Here is a 16,062-nt window from a genome sequence, read left to right as displayed (position 1 = left end):
GGCCATTTGTGTATCTTCTTCGGGAAAATGTTCATTCGGATCATTTGCCAATTTTTTTTTTTTTTTTTTTTGAGATGGAGCCTCACTTTGTCGCCCATGCTGGAGTGCAGTGGCGTGATCTTGGCTCACTGTAACCTCCACCTCCCAGGTTCAAGTGATTCTCCTGCCTCAGCCTCCCAAGTAACTGGGATTATAGGCGTCCAACTACCATGCCTGCCCAATTTTTATATTTTTAGTAGAGACAGGGTCTCACCATGTTGGCCAGGCTGGTCTCGAACTCCTGACCTCAAATAATCTGCCTGCCTTGGCCTCCGAAAGTGCTGGGATTACAGGTGTGAGCCACCGCGCCAGGCTCTCATTTGCCAATTTTTAAGTTGGGTTATTTGTCTCATTATTATTAAGTTTTAGGAATTGTTTATATATTCTAGATATATGTCCCATATTGGATATATGATTTGCAAATGTTTTTTCCCATTCTTTGGGTTATCTTTTCACTTTCTTGATAGTGTGCTTTGAAGGGCAAAAGTTTTTCATTTTGATGAAATCCAGTGTATTTTTTCTTCCCGTTTATACTTCTAGTGTCATAATTAATAAACCATTGCCTAATACAAGTTTATGAAGATTTACTGCTGTTTTCTTCCAAGTCATACAGTTTTAGCTTTTACATTTAGTTCTTTGGTTCATTTTGCCTTCATTGTTGTGTATGTTGAGGTAGGAGCCCGGCTTCATTATTTTCATGTTGACATTTAGTTGTCCCAGCACCATTTGTTGACAAGATTGTTGTTTTCCCCTCAACTGGTCCTGACACCTTTGTGGAAAATCAGTTGTCTATAAATGTAAGGGTTTCTTTCTGCACACTCGTTTCTATTGTATTGATCTATTTGTCTGGTCTATGCCAGTACCATGGTGGCTTGATTACTGTAGCTTTGTAGTAAGATTTGAAATTAGGAATTGTGTGAGTCTTTCAATTTTATCCTTTCTCGATCGCTTTGGCTATTCTGGGTCCCTTGCATTTCCATAGGATCAGTTCAGCAATTTCTGGAAAAAAAAATTCTACCACAAAAGTGAATTTTGATAGGGATTATATTGAATCTGTAGCTTAATTGGGGTTTGTTAGCATTGTAAAAATACCATGTCTTCCCATCTGTAAACGTGGGATGTCTTCCTATTCATAAACATGGGATGTCTTTCCATCCATGAACATGGGCATCTGTCCTTGAGAACTAGGTTTTAAGGGTTTGTATTAGTGGAGTGGTTCTCAAGCTTTTGGTCTAAGGACCTCTTTATGCTGTTGTTAAACATTACTGAAGATGCCTAAAAGCTTGAGTTTATTATATGGTTTGTCTCCACCTATGGTTTATCTCTATCTGTATTTACTATGTTAGGTATCAAGAGTCAATTACTATTAGAAATACACATTTTAAATAATAACAAACCCATTAGATAATATAAATAACATTGTTTATGAAAGGTAGCAGTATTTTCCAAAACAGAAAAATAATTTAGTGGGAAGAGTGGCATTGTTTTTTCATGTTTTGTAAATCTCTTTAATGTCTGACTTAATAGAATCTTGGCTGGATTCTTACCTGCTTTTGCATTTCATCTCTTAGTACTGTGTTACTTTGGTTGAAGTGTGTGAAGGAAATCTGGCCTCAGGTAATTTATTTTATTATTTTAGTAGTCATTTCATATAAATGAATATTGAATGTTCTTTGATGCTATACCAAAACTCCACTGTGGTTTTGTGAGGAGAGAATGAGAGCGAAAAAAGCAAAGAACATCTTTGCGTTATTTTGAGAATGGTTTGACTTTGTGGTCCCACTGGAAGTGTTTTTGGGACTCTGGACTATGCTTACACCACACATTGAGAACCATTATCTTAGTGAACAGGACTGAGCAGTGTAGTTTCACAAGAAAATTTGCTCACTGAATTGCACTTGATTAATCTGTATTGAAAAACAACTGCAAAGTGACTTAGATGCTTCTCCTGCATGGGCAGCAGTGTCCTTTCTGTAGGAAAGACGGCAGGGGACCTTGGACTCAGCAACTGATGGAATCAGAAAGCTGGATGTTTTATTAACATGTGTAATAAAAATAATAAGTTATTTAAAAAACTGAGACTCTGGGAGATGAAATGAAGTAAACAACTGAATCACACATTGTTAGTCTTTTGGTATATTTTCTTCTAGTTTCTTGTTTTTAAGTACTTACAAAGTTTGAATTTTTATAAATATATTGCAACTTTAGTATCTACAGTTTTGTCTTTTTTTTAAATCTTTATGCAGTTTTTGTGAGTATTTTAAGTAATTGTAACACATTGCATTAGTTTCTACTTTTCTTTTTTTTTTGAGATGGAGTCTTGCTCTGTTTCCCAGGCTGGAGTATAGTGGTGCGCTTTCAGCTCACTGCAATCTCCACCTCCTGGATTCAAGTGATTCTCATGCTTCAGCCTCCCGAGTAGCTGGGAATTTTTGTATTTATTTTAGTAGAGACATGGTTTCACCAGCCTGGTTAGGCAGGTTGGTTTTGAACTGACTTCATGTGATCTCCCTACCTTGGTCTCCCAAAGTGTTGGGATTACAGGCACGAGCCTACTTTCTGTGTTTTTATTTCCGCCGTTTTTTTTTTTTTTTTTTTTTTTTTTTTGCTAAGCTGCTGTGAACATTGTTAATAAATTTGTTTACACATTTAGTATTATTTCATTAATACAGATTTTAAATAGAAATAAGCATATGAAGTCTCAAGTGTGTACTGATAATATATCGAAGTTAGGTTTTCCTTGTTATTGTGGACAATTTTATTTGTATGTTATGTTACGTTATGTTACGTTACGTTACGTTACGTTACGTTATTTTTTGAGACTGAGTCTCACTCTGTTTCCCAGGCTGGAGTGGAGTGGCGCAATCTGGGCTCACTGCAACCCCTGCCTCCCGGATTCAAGCAGTTCTACTGCCTTAGCCTCTCGAGTAGCTGGGACTACAGGCGCACGCTGCTATGCGCAGCTAATTTTTTGTATTTTAGTAGAGACGGGGTTTCACTGTGTTGCCGAGGCTGGTCGCAAACTCCTGAGCTCAGGCAGTCCGCCCGCCTTGGCCTCCCAAAGTGCTGGGATTACAGATGTGAGCCACCGCGCCTGGCTTATTGTGGACAGTTTTAAACACATAGAAGTAGAGAGGATACTATAGTGATCCTCAGTTTACCAGTCATCTAGCTTCAGCTACCATCAGCTTGCCGCCATTCATATATTTTTGTTTCTTCTCTCCCCTTAAACTTAACAAAAAAAATTGGCATATTCTAAAGCAAATTCCAGATGTATATCTTTATTCATGAGTCTTTTAGTTTCTAGCTGTTATAAACAAGCTCTTTTAAAATAAATATAATAATACTATGATTGGAACTCAATAAAATTAATAGTAATTTTATCATGTCTTTATTACCTAGGCAACCTTCAAGTTTTTCTATGTCAAAAATGTCATTTTAAACCTAATTTATTTGACTCAGGATCCAAACACAGTTCTTAACATCACATTGGATTATTTTGGTTAAGGCTTTTCAATTCTGTGGCAATAAAAATAGCTCTCCTTTTAAATATCTTTTATTTGCTATAGAAATGAGGTCGTCTCTCTTGCCCACATTTTGGATTTAGATGATGGCTTTGTGCTGGTGTGATTTAACATGTATTTCCCTAGAATTCCCTTTAAATTGGGAGTAAGATCTAGAGGTGTGATTAAATACAGGCTGTTTTTTTGGCACGAGTACTTTGTGGATGGTAGTCTTCGATCATGTCAAAAATGTAATGCCTAGAGGCCCAGTTGTAATGATAATACTGAAAAATAGCTTCCGTCAGTGTCTCACTTAACCATTTGGAAACCTCCCATCACGTTCTTCACTTGATAATTTCAGCAGACATCAAAGATTATTGACTTTATTATTGTATTAGATATTGGGATATTTTGATTTTTCTGATCCTGTCATTCACTCCCCATCGACTGTGGTTCTTGCCCTGATCAGCTTTTTGGTTATTCAGAAATGCACTTCATCCAGGAACAGCAGCTTGAAATAATTGTTGTCCTTTAGTGATCTTGGGAATCATGAGTGGGTGTCCTGCAGTACCAAGGCGAGCACTGTGGTGGTGGTGGTAGCTCTCATGATTGCTGCCGACTTGTTTTCTGTTCATTCTTCCTGATCCTGATGTGGTCCCATGCATGGCTATTGGGAATCCCTCCCTTACTTTGCTGTGGCCTCTGTGTCTTCCTGATGGGACCAGTTGTCTTCATGGCTTCCTGCTTCATGGTAAGATGTCCCAGGCTCATCTCAAATTGAGGAACATTCTACAAAGTAATTAACTAGTACTCTGGAAAAGTGTAGATGAATAAGGCAAGACTGAGGAACTGTTGCAGTTTAAAGGAGACTCAACGGAAGGACAGCTAAGTACAGCAGTGGGAAGTTCCGGAACAACTGGCTTCTTCAACACAAAAGAGACGTAAGACACAACGCTGGTCAGTCAGACTATGGCTTTACTTGGATAAAGAAAACAAACCCACTGCGTGGAGTCCCTTGGTGGTCCCCTGGCTCTTGTATTTGCTGTTAGTTTGTAATAAGATTTAGGGTCATGATGACATTTTGGTTTTTGTTGTCTATTTTTTTTTTTTTTTTTTTGCAAGACCACTTCATATATAGTATTGTTGGTATTTCCATCAGGAGGTATGTAAATTCCGATTGTCTAAAAAAATACGGGTATTAAATAAAGTGTTATTTTAGTTGATTTTTATTTTTCCCTTTGGCTATCATAAGAATCTTAAAAATCTGGAAATTATGTGGGCAAAAGCATCCACAGCACCTTCTATGACTTGCCCATTTGATTGCTAAGCTATTAATGTCTTTAGTTTCCAGATTTCATGGTTGTGTGAGAATTGATGTTTAATGACATGTAGGTTTCTTTTACGACAGAATCCATCTGTTCTCTTGTAGAAAACCACCTCAGGGAGTGGGAGCTACTCCCCTGTGTGTTACTTCAACATCACCTGGAAGTATTTGCTCAGGTTTTTCAGAATCATCTACATAGTTAAAAATAATAATAAAAATAATAATAAAAAAGCCCGAACTACAAAATTGCAAAGTCACAATTTGCTCCAGGGATTCTTCATTGCGGCCGAGGCCTGAGAACCAAGGACCTAGAATCTCAGTCCAGATGTTCCTGAAATCTGTGTCTTCTAAAATTTAGTTACTCACATTCTGTTTTCAAGATCGTTTTGAGTCCCGATAGCATTTATACTAGTACTTAATATATTTCTTTAAATTGATTCACTCTTTTCTTGGTTTAATAAGAAGACGTTGGTACTACACAGACATAAAAAGAAGATACATATACATTAAAATGAAATATATCTGTTAAAATGTAACATTTGTCATACATCCCATATTTATTTCAAGCATTTTTTCTCTACTAGCTTACATTTCCACCTCTGATAGCATTTAGATGTTTTTGTGATTGATGATACAGTTTACACAATTGGATGAGATTGCCTTTGATCATCAGATTATTTCATTAACAAGGTTTTTGAGAATTTATCACAAGCAGATTATTACGAATAGGGAGCTCCACTATACAGTGAAAAACCTGTATGGCTACCTAGTAAGACAAAAATAGCACTTTTAAAGGTATTTTTTCTGACAGTCTGATGTATGTTTTCAGATGTACCTAAAAAGATACTTGGGTTAAATAACAATATTTATCTTGTTTGGGAAGCAGTGTAGCTTGCAGTGAAAAGAAATGCCTTGAAGTCAGACCTGGATGTCTAGGAATCCTCAGGATACGGGATTGTTACAGTTATCCCTTCTGATCCTTCTGAGACAGAGTTTTACTCTGTCGCTTAGGCTAGAGTACGCTTAGGAGTGATCTCGGCTCACTGCAACCTCCGCCTCCTGGGTTCAAGTGATTCTCCTGCCTCAGCCTCCTGAGTAGCTGGGATTACAGGCACCCGCCACCACGCCTGGCTAATTTTTAGTACAGATGGGGTTTCAGCACTTTGGCCGGGCTGGTCTCGAACTCCTGACCTCAGGTGATCTGCCCGCCTCAGCCTCCCAAAGTGCTGGTGATCCAGTTACCTCTTAACGTTTGGGAAAATTGAATGAGATGTTACATGTGAAGTTTAGTGTCTAGACATGGATTGAGTGAATGCTTCATGAAGAACCACTTTGAAAAACATCGTTTCTTTCAGTGTCATTTCAACTTTATGAGAAAGAAGTCAATTGCTGGCCAGGACCACTGTCTGTGTGGAGTTGGCATGTTCTCTGCATGTCTGCGTGTTTTCTTTGTGGGTATTACAGTGTCCTCCCACATCCCAAAGGTGTGCTTATTCGGTGGATTTGCATGTCTTCCTGGTCCCAGTCTGAGTGAGTGAGTGTGGGTGTGTGTGTGAGTGGCCCTGTGATGGGATGGTGTCCTCTCGGGGCTGGTTCCCACCTTGCTCCTTGAGCTGCTGGGATAGGCTCTGGCCACCTGTCACCCTGAACTGGAATAAGCAGGTTGAGAAATGAATGAACGAATATAAATTGTTGTGAAGCAAAAATTCATAAAGTCTACTATAGTAATATAAATGCACAACAAATAAAGTGCTCAGTGAGCCTGCCCTTTGTTATCGTTAGTTTGTTTTTTAACTGCTTGGTGGTAGGAATATTCTTTTTTTATTTTTGTTGTTATTTTATGAGACAGGATCTTATTCTGTCCCCGAGGATGGAGTGCAGTGGTGCGATCTCGGCTTACTGCAACCTCCATCTCCTGGGCTCAGGTGGTCCTCCTGTCCCAGCCTCCCAAGAAGCTGGGACTACAGGGGCATGCCACCACACCCGGCTAATTTTTGTATTTTGTGTAGAGATGGGTGTCGCCATGTTGTCCATGCTGGTCTCCAACTCTTGGGCTCAAGCATTCTGCTTGCCTTAGCCTCCCAAAGTGCGGGATTATAGGCGTGAGCCACTGCGCCCTGCCGTAATATTCTTACAGTTTTCACTTTGCAAACATTTATTCCTTGATTGGTTAAATCCAGTGGTGGTTACGCCACCACTATGACCACTGTCACTTTCTGACTCACCAGAAATTAGGTACGTAATTGTCTTTCTTGTTAATCTTTTAAAAATGTGTGTGGCTCATATTTATTGCCATTCTAAATATTAGAAGGAGTTTTGGGTCTTTATTTAGAAGTTTGGTGATATTTTTGTGACTGGGAATATGCTGTAGGAACTTAACACTTGTTTGTGCCTGTGGTACAATTGATTTTGCTACACATCCTTTCGCTTGAAGTCAGTTTCCAAGAACCTGTTGATGATGTTAAGCGAGGACACTTAAATATATCTAAATTTAGCATTCATGAACAACTTTTTATTTCTGGAGTCCTATTAACTTTGTCATTTTCTGGGTTTGTGTGTGTGTGTGTGGGGGGGCGGGTTTCAGACAGTCTTGCTCTGTCACCCAGGCTGGAGTGCCGTGGTGTGATCTTAGCTCACTGCATCCTCTGCCTCTCTCAGGTTCAAACAATTCTAGTGTCTCAGCCTCCTGAGTAGCTGGGACTACAGGCATGTGCCACCAGGCCCAGCTCATTTTTGTATTTTCAGTAGAGATGGGGTTTCGCCATGTTGGCCAGGCTGGTCTCGAACTCCTGGCCTCAGGTGATCCACCTGCCTTGGCCTCACAAAGTGCTGGGATTACAGGCGTGAGCCACTGCACCTGGCCTGTTATTTGTTTTTAAGACAGAGTTTTGCTCTGTCACCGAGGTGGGAATGCAGTGGCGAGATCTTAGCTCACTGCAACCTCCACCTCCTGGTTCACACGATTCTAGTGTCTCAGCCTCCCGAGTAGCTGGGATTATACAGGCATGTGCCACCATGCCTGGCTAATTTTTGTATTTTTAGTAGAGATTGGGTTTCACAGTGTTGGCCAGGCTGGTCTGGAACTCCTGGCCTCGAGTGATCCGCCCTCCTCGGCCTCCCAAAGTCCTGGGATTATAGGTATGAGCCACTGCGCCCTGCCAGTTTTCTGTTATTTTGTATTTTTTGTTGTTTTGATGGAGTCTCACTCTGTTGCCCAGGCTGTGGTGCAGTGGCATGATCTCTGCTCACTGCAACCTCTGCCTCCCAGGTTCAAGTGATTCTCCTGCCTCAGCCTCCCAAGTAGCTGGGACTACAGGTGTCCACCACCGTTCCTGGCTAATTTTTAAATTTTTTGGAGAGATGAGGTTTCACCACGTTGGCCAGGCTGGTCTCGAACTCCTTACCTCAGGTGATCCATCTACCTCGGCCTCCCAAAGTGCTGGGATTTATAGGTATGAGCCAACGCACCTGACCTTTTTTTTTTTTTAAATTGTGTATACATAAGGTATATAGCATGATGTTTTGATATACATAGTGAAATGGTTACTGGAGTCCAGCCCGTTAATATAGCCATCATTTCATATAGTTTTACCCTTCTTTTGTGTTGGTGAGAGCACCTAAAATATACTCTCAGCAAGTTTCGAGTGTACAATACAATATTACAACTATAGGCTTCATGTTGTACATCAGATCTCTAGACTTACTCATCCAAAATATCTGTAACTTGGTACCTGTTGACGTTGATCTCTTCATTTCCTCCCTACCTGCTAGCCCCCTGGTAGTCACCATTTGTGTGTGTGTGTGTGTGTGTGTGTGTGTGTCCGAGTTTCACTCTTGTTGCCCAGGCTGGAGTGCAATGGCACTATCTCGGCTCACTGCGACCCCCGCCTCCCAGGTTCAAGCGATTCTTGTGCGTCAGCCTATAGTAGCTGGGATTACAGGCATGCGCCACTACATCCAGCTAATTTTGTATTTTTAGTAGAGACGGGGTTTCTCCATGTTGGTCAGACAAGTCACAAACTCCTGACCTCAGGTCATCTGCCTGCCTCGGCCTCCCAAAGTGCTGGGATTATAGGCTTGAGCCACCATGCCTGGCGGTAGTCACCATTTTATTCTGTTTCTATGTATTTGACTTTTTAAGATAGTAGCTTTCACATATGAGTGAGATCATGCAGTATTTGTGTTTTTGTGCTGGCGTATTTCACTTGGCATAATATCCTTCAGGTTCACCCATGTTATAGCATACGAGGGGTTTCCTTCTTTTTAAAGCCTGAATAATACATCATTCCATAGCATAGACAGATGGATACACACATCACAATTTCTGTATCCATTTGTCCATTGATGGACAACTAGGTGGTTTCTATGTCTTGACTATTGTGAATAATGCTGCAATCCACATGGGAGTGCAGATATTCTTATGAGGTGGTGATTTCATTGCCTTTGGATAAATACTCAGAAAGGATAATATGGTAGTTCTATTTTCAAATTTTTGAGCAACTTCCATACTGTTTTCATAACGGCCGCACCAATTTACATTCCCACCAACAGTGTGCAAAGGTTCTGTTTCTTCCACGCCCTGTTATCTCTTGTCTGACTGCTAATAGTCATTTTGACAGTTGTGAGGTGAAATACCATTGTGGTTTTGTTCTGCATTTCCCCAATAATTAGTGATGCTGAGCACCTTTTCGTATTTCTATTGCCATTTTTCTGTTGTCTTGGGAAAAATGCCTGTTCATGCCTTTGACCATTTTTTAATCAGGTTATTTATTTATTTATTTTGCTATCGAGTGGTGCGAGTTCCTTATATACCTCGGATATTAAGCCTTCAATTTTCTGTTTTTTGAAAGACTTGAGTTTCCAGGCACAAACGGGTTTATTTGTGTCAGCACATGGGTTTCCAAGTTTTCCAGTGTGGTCGTCTTCACCAAAATGGTGTGAAGAAGAAACTTACTTATTTAAAAAATTATCAGTTCTTGGTGAGTAAGGTATGCCATGTGGGAAGACTTCTTTAGACTTTTTTGAATTCAGAGGAATAAACGTGTGTCCTGGAAAACTTGAGGATTTTAATTTTATTTAAATAATCATACTGTGCCCTTCAAATGACCTATTTAATGTCTTTGCCATTTTACAGCATCCTGAGGTTAGCATTACACTTCTCCCAGTGGAGCCCATGACTTCTGATCAGGACGCTAAGGTTGTGGCTGAACCGCAGACGCAGAGAGTCCAGGAGGGCAAGGACAGCGCTCATCTGGTGGGTGCTGTCAAATGGGGTGGTGGGGAGTCCATTGCTTTTTTTGATAAACGGCTCTGTATTGGAGTTAGTAAGGAGCTCTAAACAGGAACACTGGCACATCTTAGGATCTGCATACAGATATTAGAGTCTCGTAGGGGAGAACAGATTTACCCATCTGAGGATCATGGCTGAGACCCCTGCAACAAAAGACAGATGAACAAGAGAAAAGCATACACATTTATTTAGTAATAAGTTGTATGTGACATGGGAGCCTCCACAAAGGAAGAACCAAAGGAATAGGGAAAACTGTATTTTTTTTTTTTTTTTTTTTGCGAAGTCCAATGCAGATGTTGACGGTTGTGGAGAAGCATGATTGGACAAAAGGGATGTGACCTAGAGCTAATAAACTGGAGAAACTTAGCAAGGCTGGTGTGTTCAGGTTTTTCTTGACATCCCTCTGTGATACTCCTCCTGGTACAGAGCAGGGCCCCTCTGGAAGGGTCTTCAGGGGAATGTCAGCTGTGTTTTATGGCCTGCTTCAAGGGAGAAGGGGTAAGGAGAATTATTTCTAGTTTCCATGGCCTGATTGTGCTGTTTCCTCACATTGTCAGTGTGCCATATTTTTGGGGGAGAAAGTCCTGAGCCCCATCAGTCTGAAAAATGTACACGTAGCTTAGTAGAGGAAACTATCAGTAGTAGATGATAACAAAAACAAAATTGTTACAGCTCTAGATACTTAAATCCATTTATTTTTTAAATCAAGGATATGTAGTGATTTGTAAATAGTTTAATAACATTATAGTCACTATAGTAGAATGTATTTAAAGAGTTAGGATTTTAATATAAATTTTTTTGACTACTTTTGTTCATTTAAAAATTTTATGTCAAGCAGTAATATTTAAAGTTCCAAAATGGCTTTGAGAAAAGTAGCTTTTCTTAGTTTTCCCCATTGAATCTACAAAGAAGTTTATCTGTGATGTTCATTCAGAATTTAAAAATTTTAAGGCTCCTACATTCTGAATGTCTTATGAATTCATGAATTTGTCATGTGAAATGTGCATTTCTTGGTGGATTTAGTTTTGACTAATTACTGTGGTTTGAAAATATGTTGTTGTTTCTTTTTAAACATTGTACTGATGTTGTCTTTGTTTTCAATTTTACAGATGAATGGTCCTATATCTCAAACCAGTTCTCAGACAAGTTCCATCCCACCTTTGAGTCAGGTAATTCAATTTTGAGATTAATCACAGATTGTTTAATCACAGTCAAGGCTCAGAGATACTTCCTTAAGAAAAATGTTTATTGTAACAAAAATTAGAAAATGTAGATATTTCTCAAAAAGTTGTGGTAGGGGATCCATTCATCACCACACCCCCTTGGGTATGGTAACTGTCAATACTTTATGTCCTTTCTAGCTTCTGTGTGTGTCTGTTTTGTGTGCAGTTCTGCCAACAACAGCATACCATTTAGATTAATTTATTTTCAAATATTAATCACAAAATTTTTATTGTATCATTGATAATCTGTTGTATGTATATGAGTAGCTTTACATTTTGGTAGCTTGTGTTCCTTAAACCACACAAATTGAATAGTAAGCTTTTACTCAGAAAATTTGTTTCACATTTTAGCTGTGATTAATGAAAGAATAAGGAAGTAGAATTCATTGGTTTTCAAATCCTGCCTTTCATCATTTGCATATGCATATATAAAGTGGTTCAGAGAGCTACTACTCGAAATTCAGTTTGATCAAAGGATCTTATAAATTGCATAAAATTTAAAAAGTAAAAATATTTTATGTAAAAAGTAAAAATTACCATAAATCTCATCTATTTCCCCCATTATAAGCAGTTCATGTAGGAATTAAAGGAAGAGTTGGATTGTTAATCTAATTTTTTTTTTTTTTTTTTTTTTCAAATAGAGACGAGGTCTCACTGTGTTGCCCAGGCTAGTCTCGAGCTTCTGAACTCAAAGTGATCCTCTCGCCTTGGCCTCCCAAAGTGCTAGGATTACAGGCGTGAGCCACCATGCCTGGCCAGCTTTTAACAAAGAAGAATTTTAAAAAAACAAAAGACACCTTCCAAATTATTATATTTTATAAATATATTATTTATGTAAAATTTTTGTGTATTCTGTTTTACATTGATTTTTAATTTAATTCTATTATTATTATTATTTATTTATTTTATTTTTTTTTTTGAGACAGAGTCTTGCTCTGTCACCCAGGCTGGAGTGCAGTGGCGCAATCTCGGCTCACTGCAAGCTCCACCTCCCGGGTTCACGCCATTCTCCTGCCTCAGCCTCTCTGCGTAGCTGGGACTACAGGCGCCCACCACCACGCCCGGCTAATTTTTTTTTGTATTTTTAGTAGAGATGGGGTTTCACCGTGGTCTCGATCTCCTGACCTCGTGATCCGCCCACCTTGGCCTCCCAAAGTGTTGGGATTACAGGCTTGAGCCACTGTGCCCGGCCTTATTATTATTTTTTTGAGACAGAGTTTCCCTCTTGTTGCCCAGGCTGGTGTGCTATGGTGCAATCTTGGTCACAGCAACCTCCGCCTCCCGGGTTCAAGGGATTCTCCTGCCTCAGCCTCCCGAGTAGCTGGGTTTACAGGCATGCGCCATCACGCCTGGATAATTTTGTGTTTTTAGTAGAGACATGGTTTCACCATGTTGGTCAGGCTGGTCTTGAACTTGTGACCTCAGGTGATCTGCTTGCCTCGGCCTCCCAAAGTGCTGGGATTACAGGCATGAGCCACTGTGCCTGGCGCACATTGATTTTTTTAAAATGAATTTTATAATATTTTAAAGTCATTTTAAATCCAAATATAAGACCTTTGGTAGTCTAAGAAGAAAATTGTATAAGACATAAATTAGATATCCCTTGAGTATAAATCTTTAAGGGAGTTTGTTTGCTTCAACAAGTTCCTATTCTCTCCGTGGTTGACTTTAAGTCCAACATAATATTTAGACATCTTTAGAAACCTACTGTAGGCATTGCTATGAATGTTTCCTAATTAGCATTGTTCATAGTGCACCTAAAGGTGTGGAGAGTTACATGCTTCATAGTTGACCAGGAGTTTGCATTGGTTTAGTGATGAGGTGGCAGTGCTCAACCAGTTGTTATGATGGGCAAGTGAATACATTTAGCAGTCAGGGTTGAGGAACCAGGCTATTTATAGTTTAGCCATTCCATCAGAGTTGAGTAGGAGGAGACTTGCAATTGAGATACCCAAAGAAATACATGAATAATTCAGGAGCAGGTTTGCATTTATCCACTGGTACTATTTAGTTGTATTTATTATACAGCTTCCTGCCCTCTCCAAAAAACTTATTGAGCTAGTAACAGGTTAGCCAAAGAACACAAAAAAGTGATCTTTATTAGACTGTAAGAATATGGTTTCTCTGAGATCGAGACCATCCTGGCTAACACGGTGAAACCCCGTCTCTACTAAAAATAGAAAAAATTAGCTGGGTGTGGTGGCACACGCCTGTAGTCCCAGCTACTCGGGAGGCTGAGGCAGGAGAATGGCGTTAACCTGGGAGGCAGAGCTTGCAGTGAGCTGAGATCATGCCACCACACTCCAGCCTAGGCAACAGAGCGAAACTTTGTCTCAGAAAAAAAAAAAAAAAGAGTATGGTTTCCCTATTTAGTATGAGAACAGTATATTATAATGAGTGACATGATTGTCAGAATTACTCAAATTTGTGTACATATGTTTTCTCCACCAAACTGTAAACTTCTGGTACGGTGTTCTGTTCATTAAAAAAAAACAAAAAACTTCATTAAAGTGTAATTTACATTCTATAAAACTCACCCTTATAAAGTATGCAATTGAATTATTTTTAATAGATTTACTGAGTTGTGCAATCATCACCATAATGTAGTCTTAGAACTTTTACATTACTCCATTAAACCCCCAGCCCACCCCCAGGCCCACTTACAGTTAGGCCTTGTTTCTCCCCCATCCTTGGGCAGCCACAAACATGCTCTGTCTCTCTGCATTCTGTTCCCTTCTGTGGCCAGCTCAATGCGTTGTGTCTGGTAGGCAAGCAGCTAGTACTGCCTGCATAAAATTTGAGTATCCATCCATTCAACAAAACTGAGTGCAAGTGATAATGATAGCTAAGACATTTTCTATGGAGAGGTTGTTCAGATGAGCATGGGATGCACATCTTCAAGGAGCCCTAACACAGCATGCAAGATTGCATGATGACATTGTGTGTGAGCCTTAGGTACAAAATGAGCGTACACCTGGAGGTGGGAGGCACTGAGACGTAGGTGAGTCTAGAAGAAGTACTCTTTATCTTGCCCCTAGTCAAGCAAGGTCATTTTGAATGTTCTCACCTTGAGGTAATAAGGATCTACTGATTTGGAAGTATATCATACTAATAGTTATGATTACAGTACTTTGCATTAAGTTTACCTGAGTTCCAGGCAGGGACAGTGATGAAACTCTCTAGTCCCTCAATATATCAGAAACGGGAAGGAAACTAGGACGGGGAGTGGTCAGAGGGATGGGAGGAAAACCAGAGGATAGTGTGCTGTGGAGACAGAGGCAGAGAGGCTGACTCAAGTGAAGTGTAGTAAGGTAACAAAGCGAGGGGTCAGTTGTGACCTTAGCAAGAGTATTTCACAGGACTGATAGGAGCAAAAGCCAGATTGCAGTGGGCGAGAGACAGGAGTGGTAGACACAACTTAGACAGTGACATTCCTCCTAAGATCTTGGCTTTGAAGGTAAGGTGATAGAAAGCGAGAGGGGATTGAAAGGGTTTTGAGGGTGTTTATGATGAAGAGTGACCACTGGCAGTGGGCCACTGTGATGGGTTCTCCTTCTTGAGGAAGAAAAAATATCTGACCACTGGTAGTCAGCAACAGTGTCGTTTGGTTAAAGATTCTTTACCTTCCCTGTTAGGGCCACAAACTTTATCTATAGCAAACATCATTCTTAGCGGCTTTTTGCCCTTCCTGAAGCCCACTCAGGGACTCCAGTTCTTACTCCTCCATGCGACCAGCCAAATAGCTGCTTTTCCCTTGGAGACACTACATCAGCCTGGAAACCATTTTCTGTTGAAATGATCCTGTTGTGTTTTATCATAAATCAACAGCAGGTTTGAGAGGGGAATGTGAGTGAATGATGATGTTTAAGGGACAGGTAATATTAGGTAGAAGTGTTTATGTAAAATTACCTCCTCAGAAGAAAGGTGCAAAGTCACAGCAAGTCTTTTCTAATCAAAGTGTGAAACTGGAAAGCTGAAATTGGAAATCTAACTGGTGCTCATACTAAACTCTATGTACAGTTCAGCAAAACATCTCTATCAGAATGATTTTTTTTTTTTTTTTTTTTTTTTTTTGAGTCAGCCTCACTCTGTTACTCAGGCTGGCTAGAGTGCAGTAGTGTGATCTCTGCTCACTGCAGCCTCTGCCTCCTGGGTTCAAGCTATTCTTGTGCCTCAGCCTCCTGAGTAGCTGGAATTACAGGTGTGCGCCACCATGCTTGACTAATTTTTGTATTTTTCGTAGAGGTGGGGTTTCGCCATGTTGCCCAAGCTGGTCTCAAACTCTGGCCTCAAGTGATCTGCCCGCCTTGGCCTCCCAAGGTGTTGAGATTACAGGCATGAGCCACTGCACCCGGCCCAGAATTTTTTTTTTTTAAACTCCTTTACAGATGGTAATACCAAAAAACTTTAGTCCCTTCCTTTATCAGTTTTCAAAAAAACCACCTTTGCCTTTTGATGACACAGCTTCTGAATGAATAACTATTAATTAGCAATTCAGATTAATTATTGCAGGCCTATATTTTGAATAAGAGTAGGCTTAGCAATCAGAAAGCTTGAATTTTTATGAAAATATCCAACTCCTGTATTTGTACGCAAATGACATGTGGCTGCTCTTAGCATGTTAATCTTGCAGGTTAAACCTTTTGGCAGGTTGTTGCCACCTTGTCAATCTGTTTTAAGAAC

The 16,062-nt window shown here is 39.9% G+C and overlaps 1 protein-coding gene across 5 annotated transcripts in view; it reads left to right on the top strand.

Annotated features, from left to right (window-relative positions):
- Positions 1-16,062, top strand: part of LARP4B (La ribonucleoprotein 4B) — a 117,966-nt gene that overhangs the window by 33,767 nt on the left and 68,137 nt on the right. For all 5 annotated transcript variants that reach the window (XM_032161983.2, XM_058431074.1, XM_058431076.1 and 2 more), the window contains 2 exons: positions 10,001-10,120; positions 11,266-11,325. In XM_032161983.2, coding sequence (XP_032017874.1) covers positions 10,040-10,120; positions 11,266-11,325 — 141 coding nt within the window. In that variant the 5' untranslated portion in view covers positions 10,001-10,039. Of the gene's footprint in view, positions 1-10,000; positions 10,121-11,265; positions 11,326-16,062 lie in introns of those variants that run through there.

The sequence above is a fragment of the Hylobates moloch genome, unplaced genomic scaffold (assembly GCF_009828535.3).
Source record: "Hylobates moloch isolate HMO894 unplaced genomic scaffold, HMol_V3 SCAFFOLD_2, whole genome shotgun sequence".
Lineage (NCBI taxonomy): Eukaryota > Metazoa > Chordata > Mammalia > Primates > Hylobatidae > Hylobates > Hylobates moloch.
The sequence above is the reverse complement of the archived record's forward strand: the minus strand, read 5'-3'. Positions and strand labels throughout refer to the sequence as shown.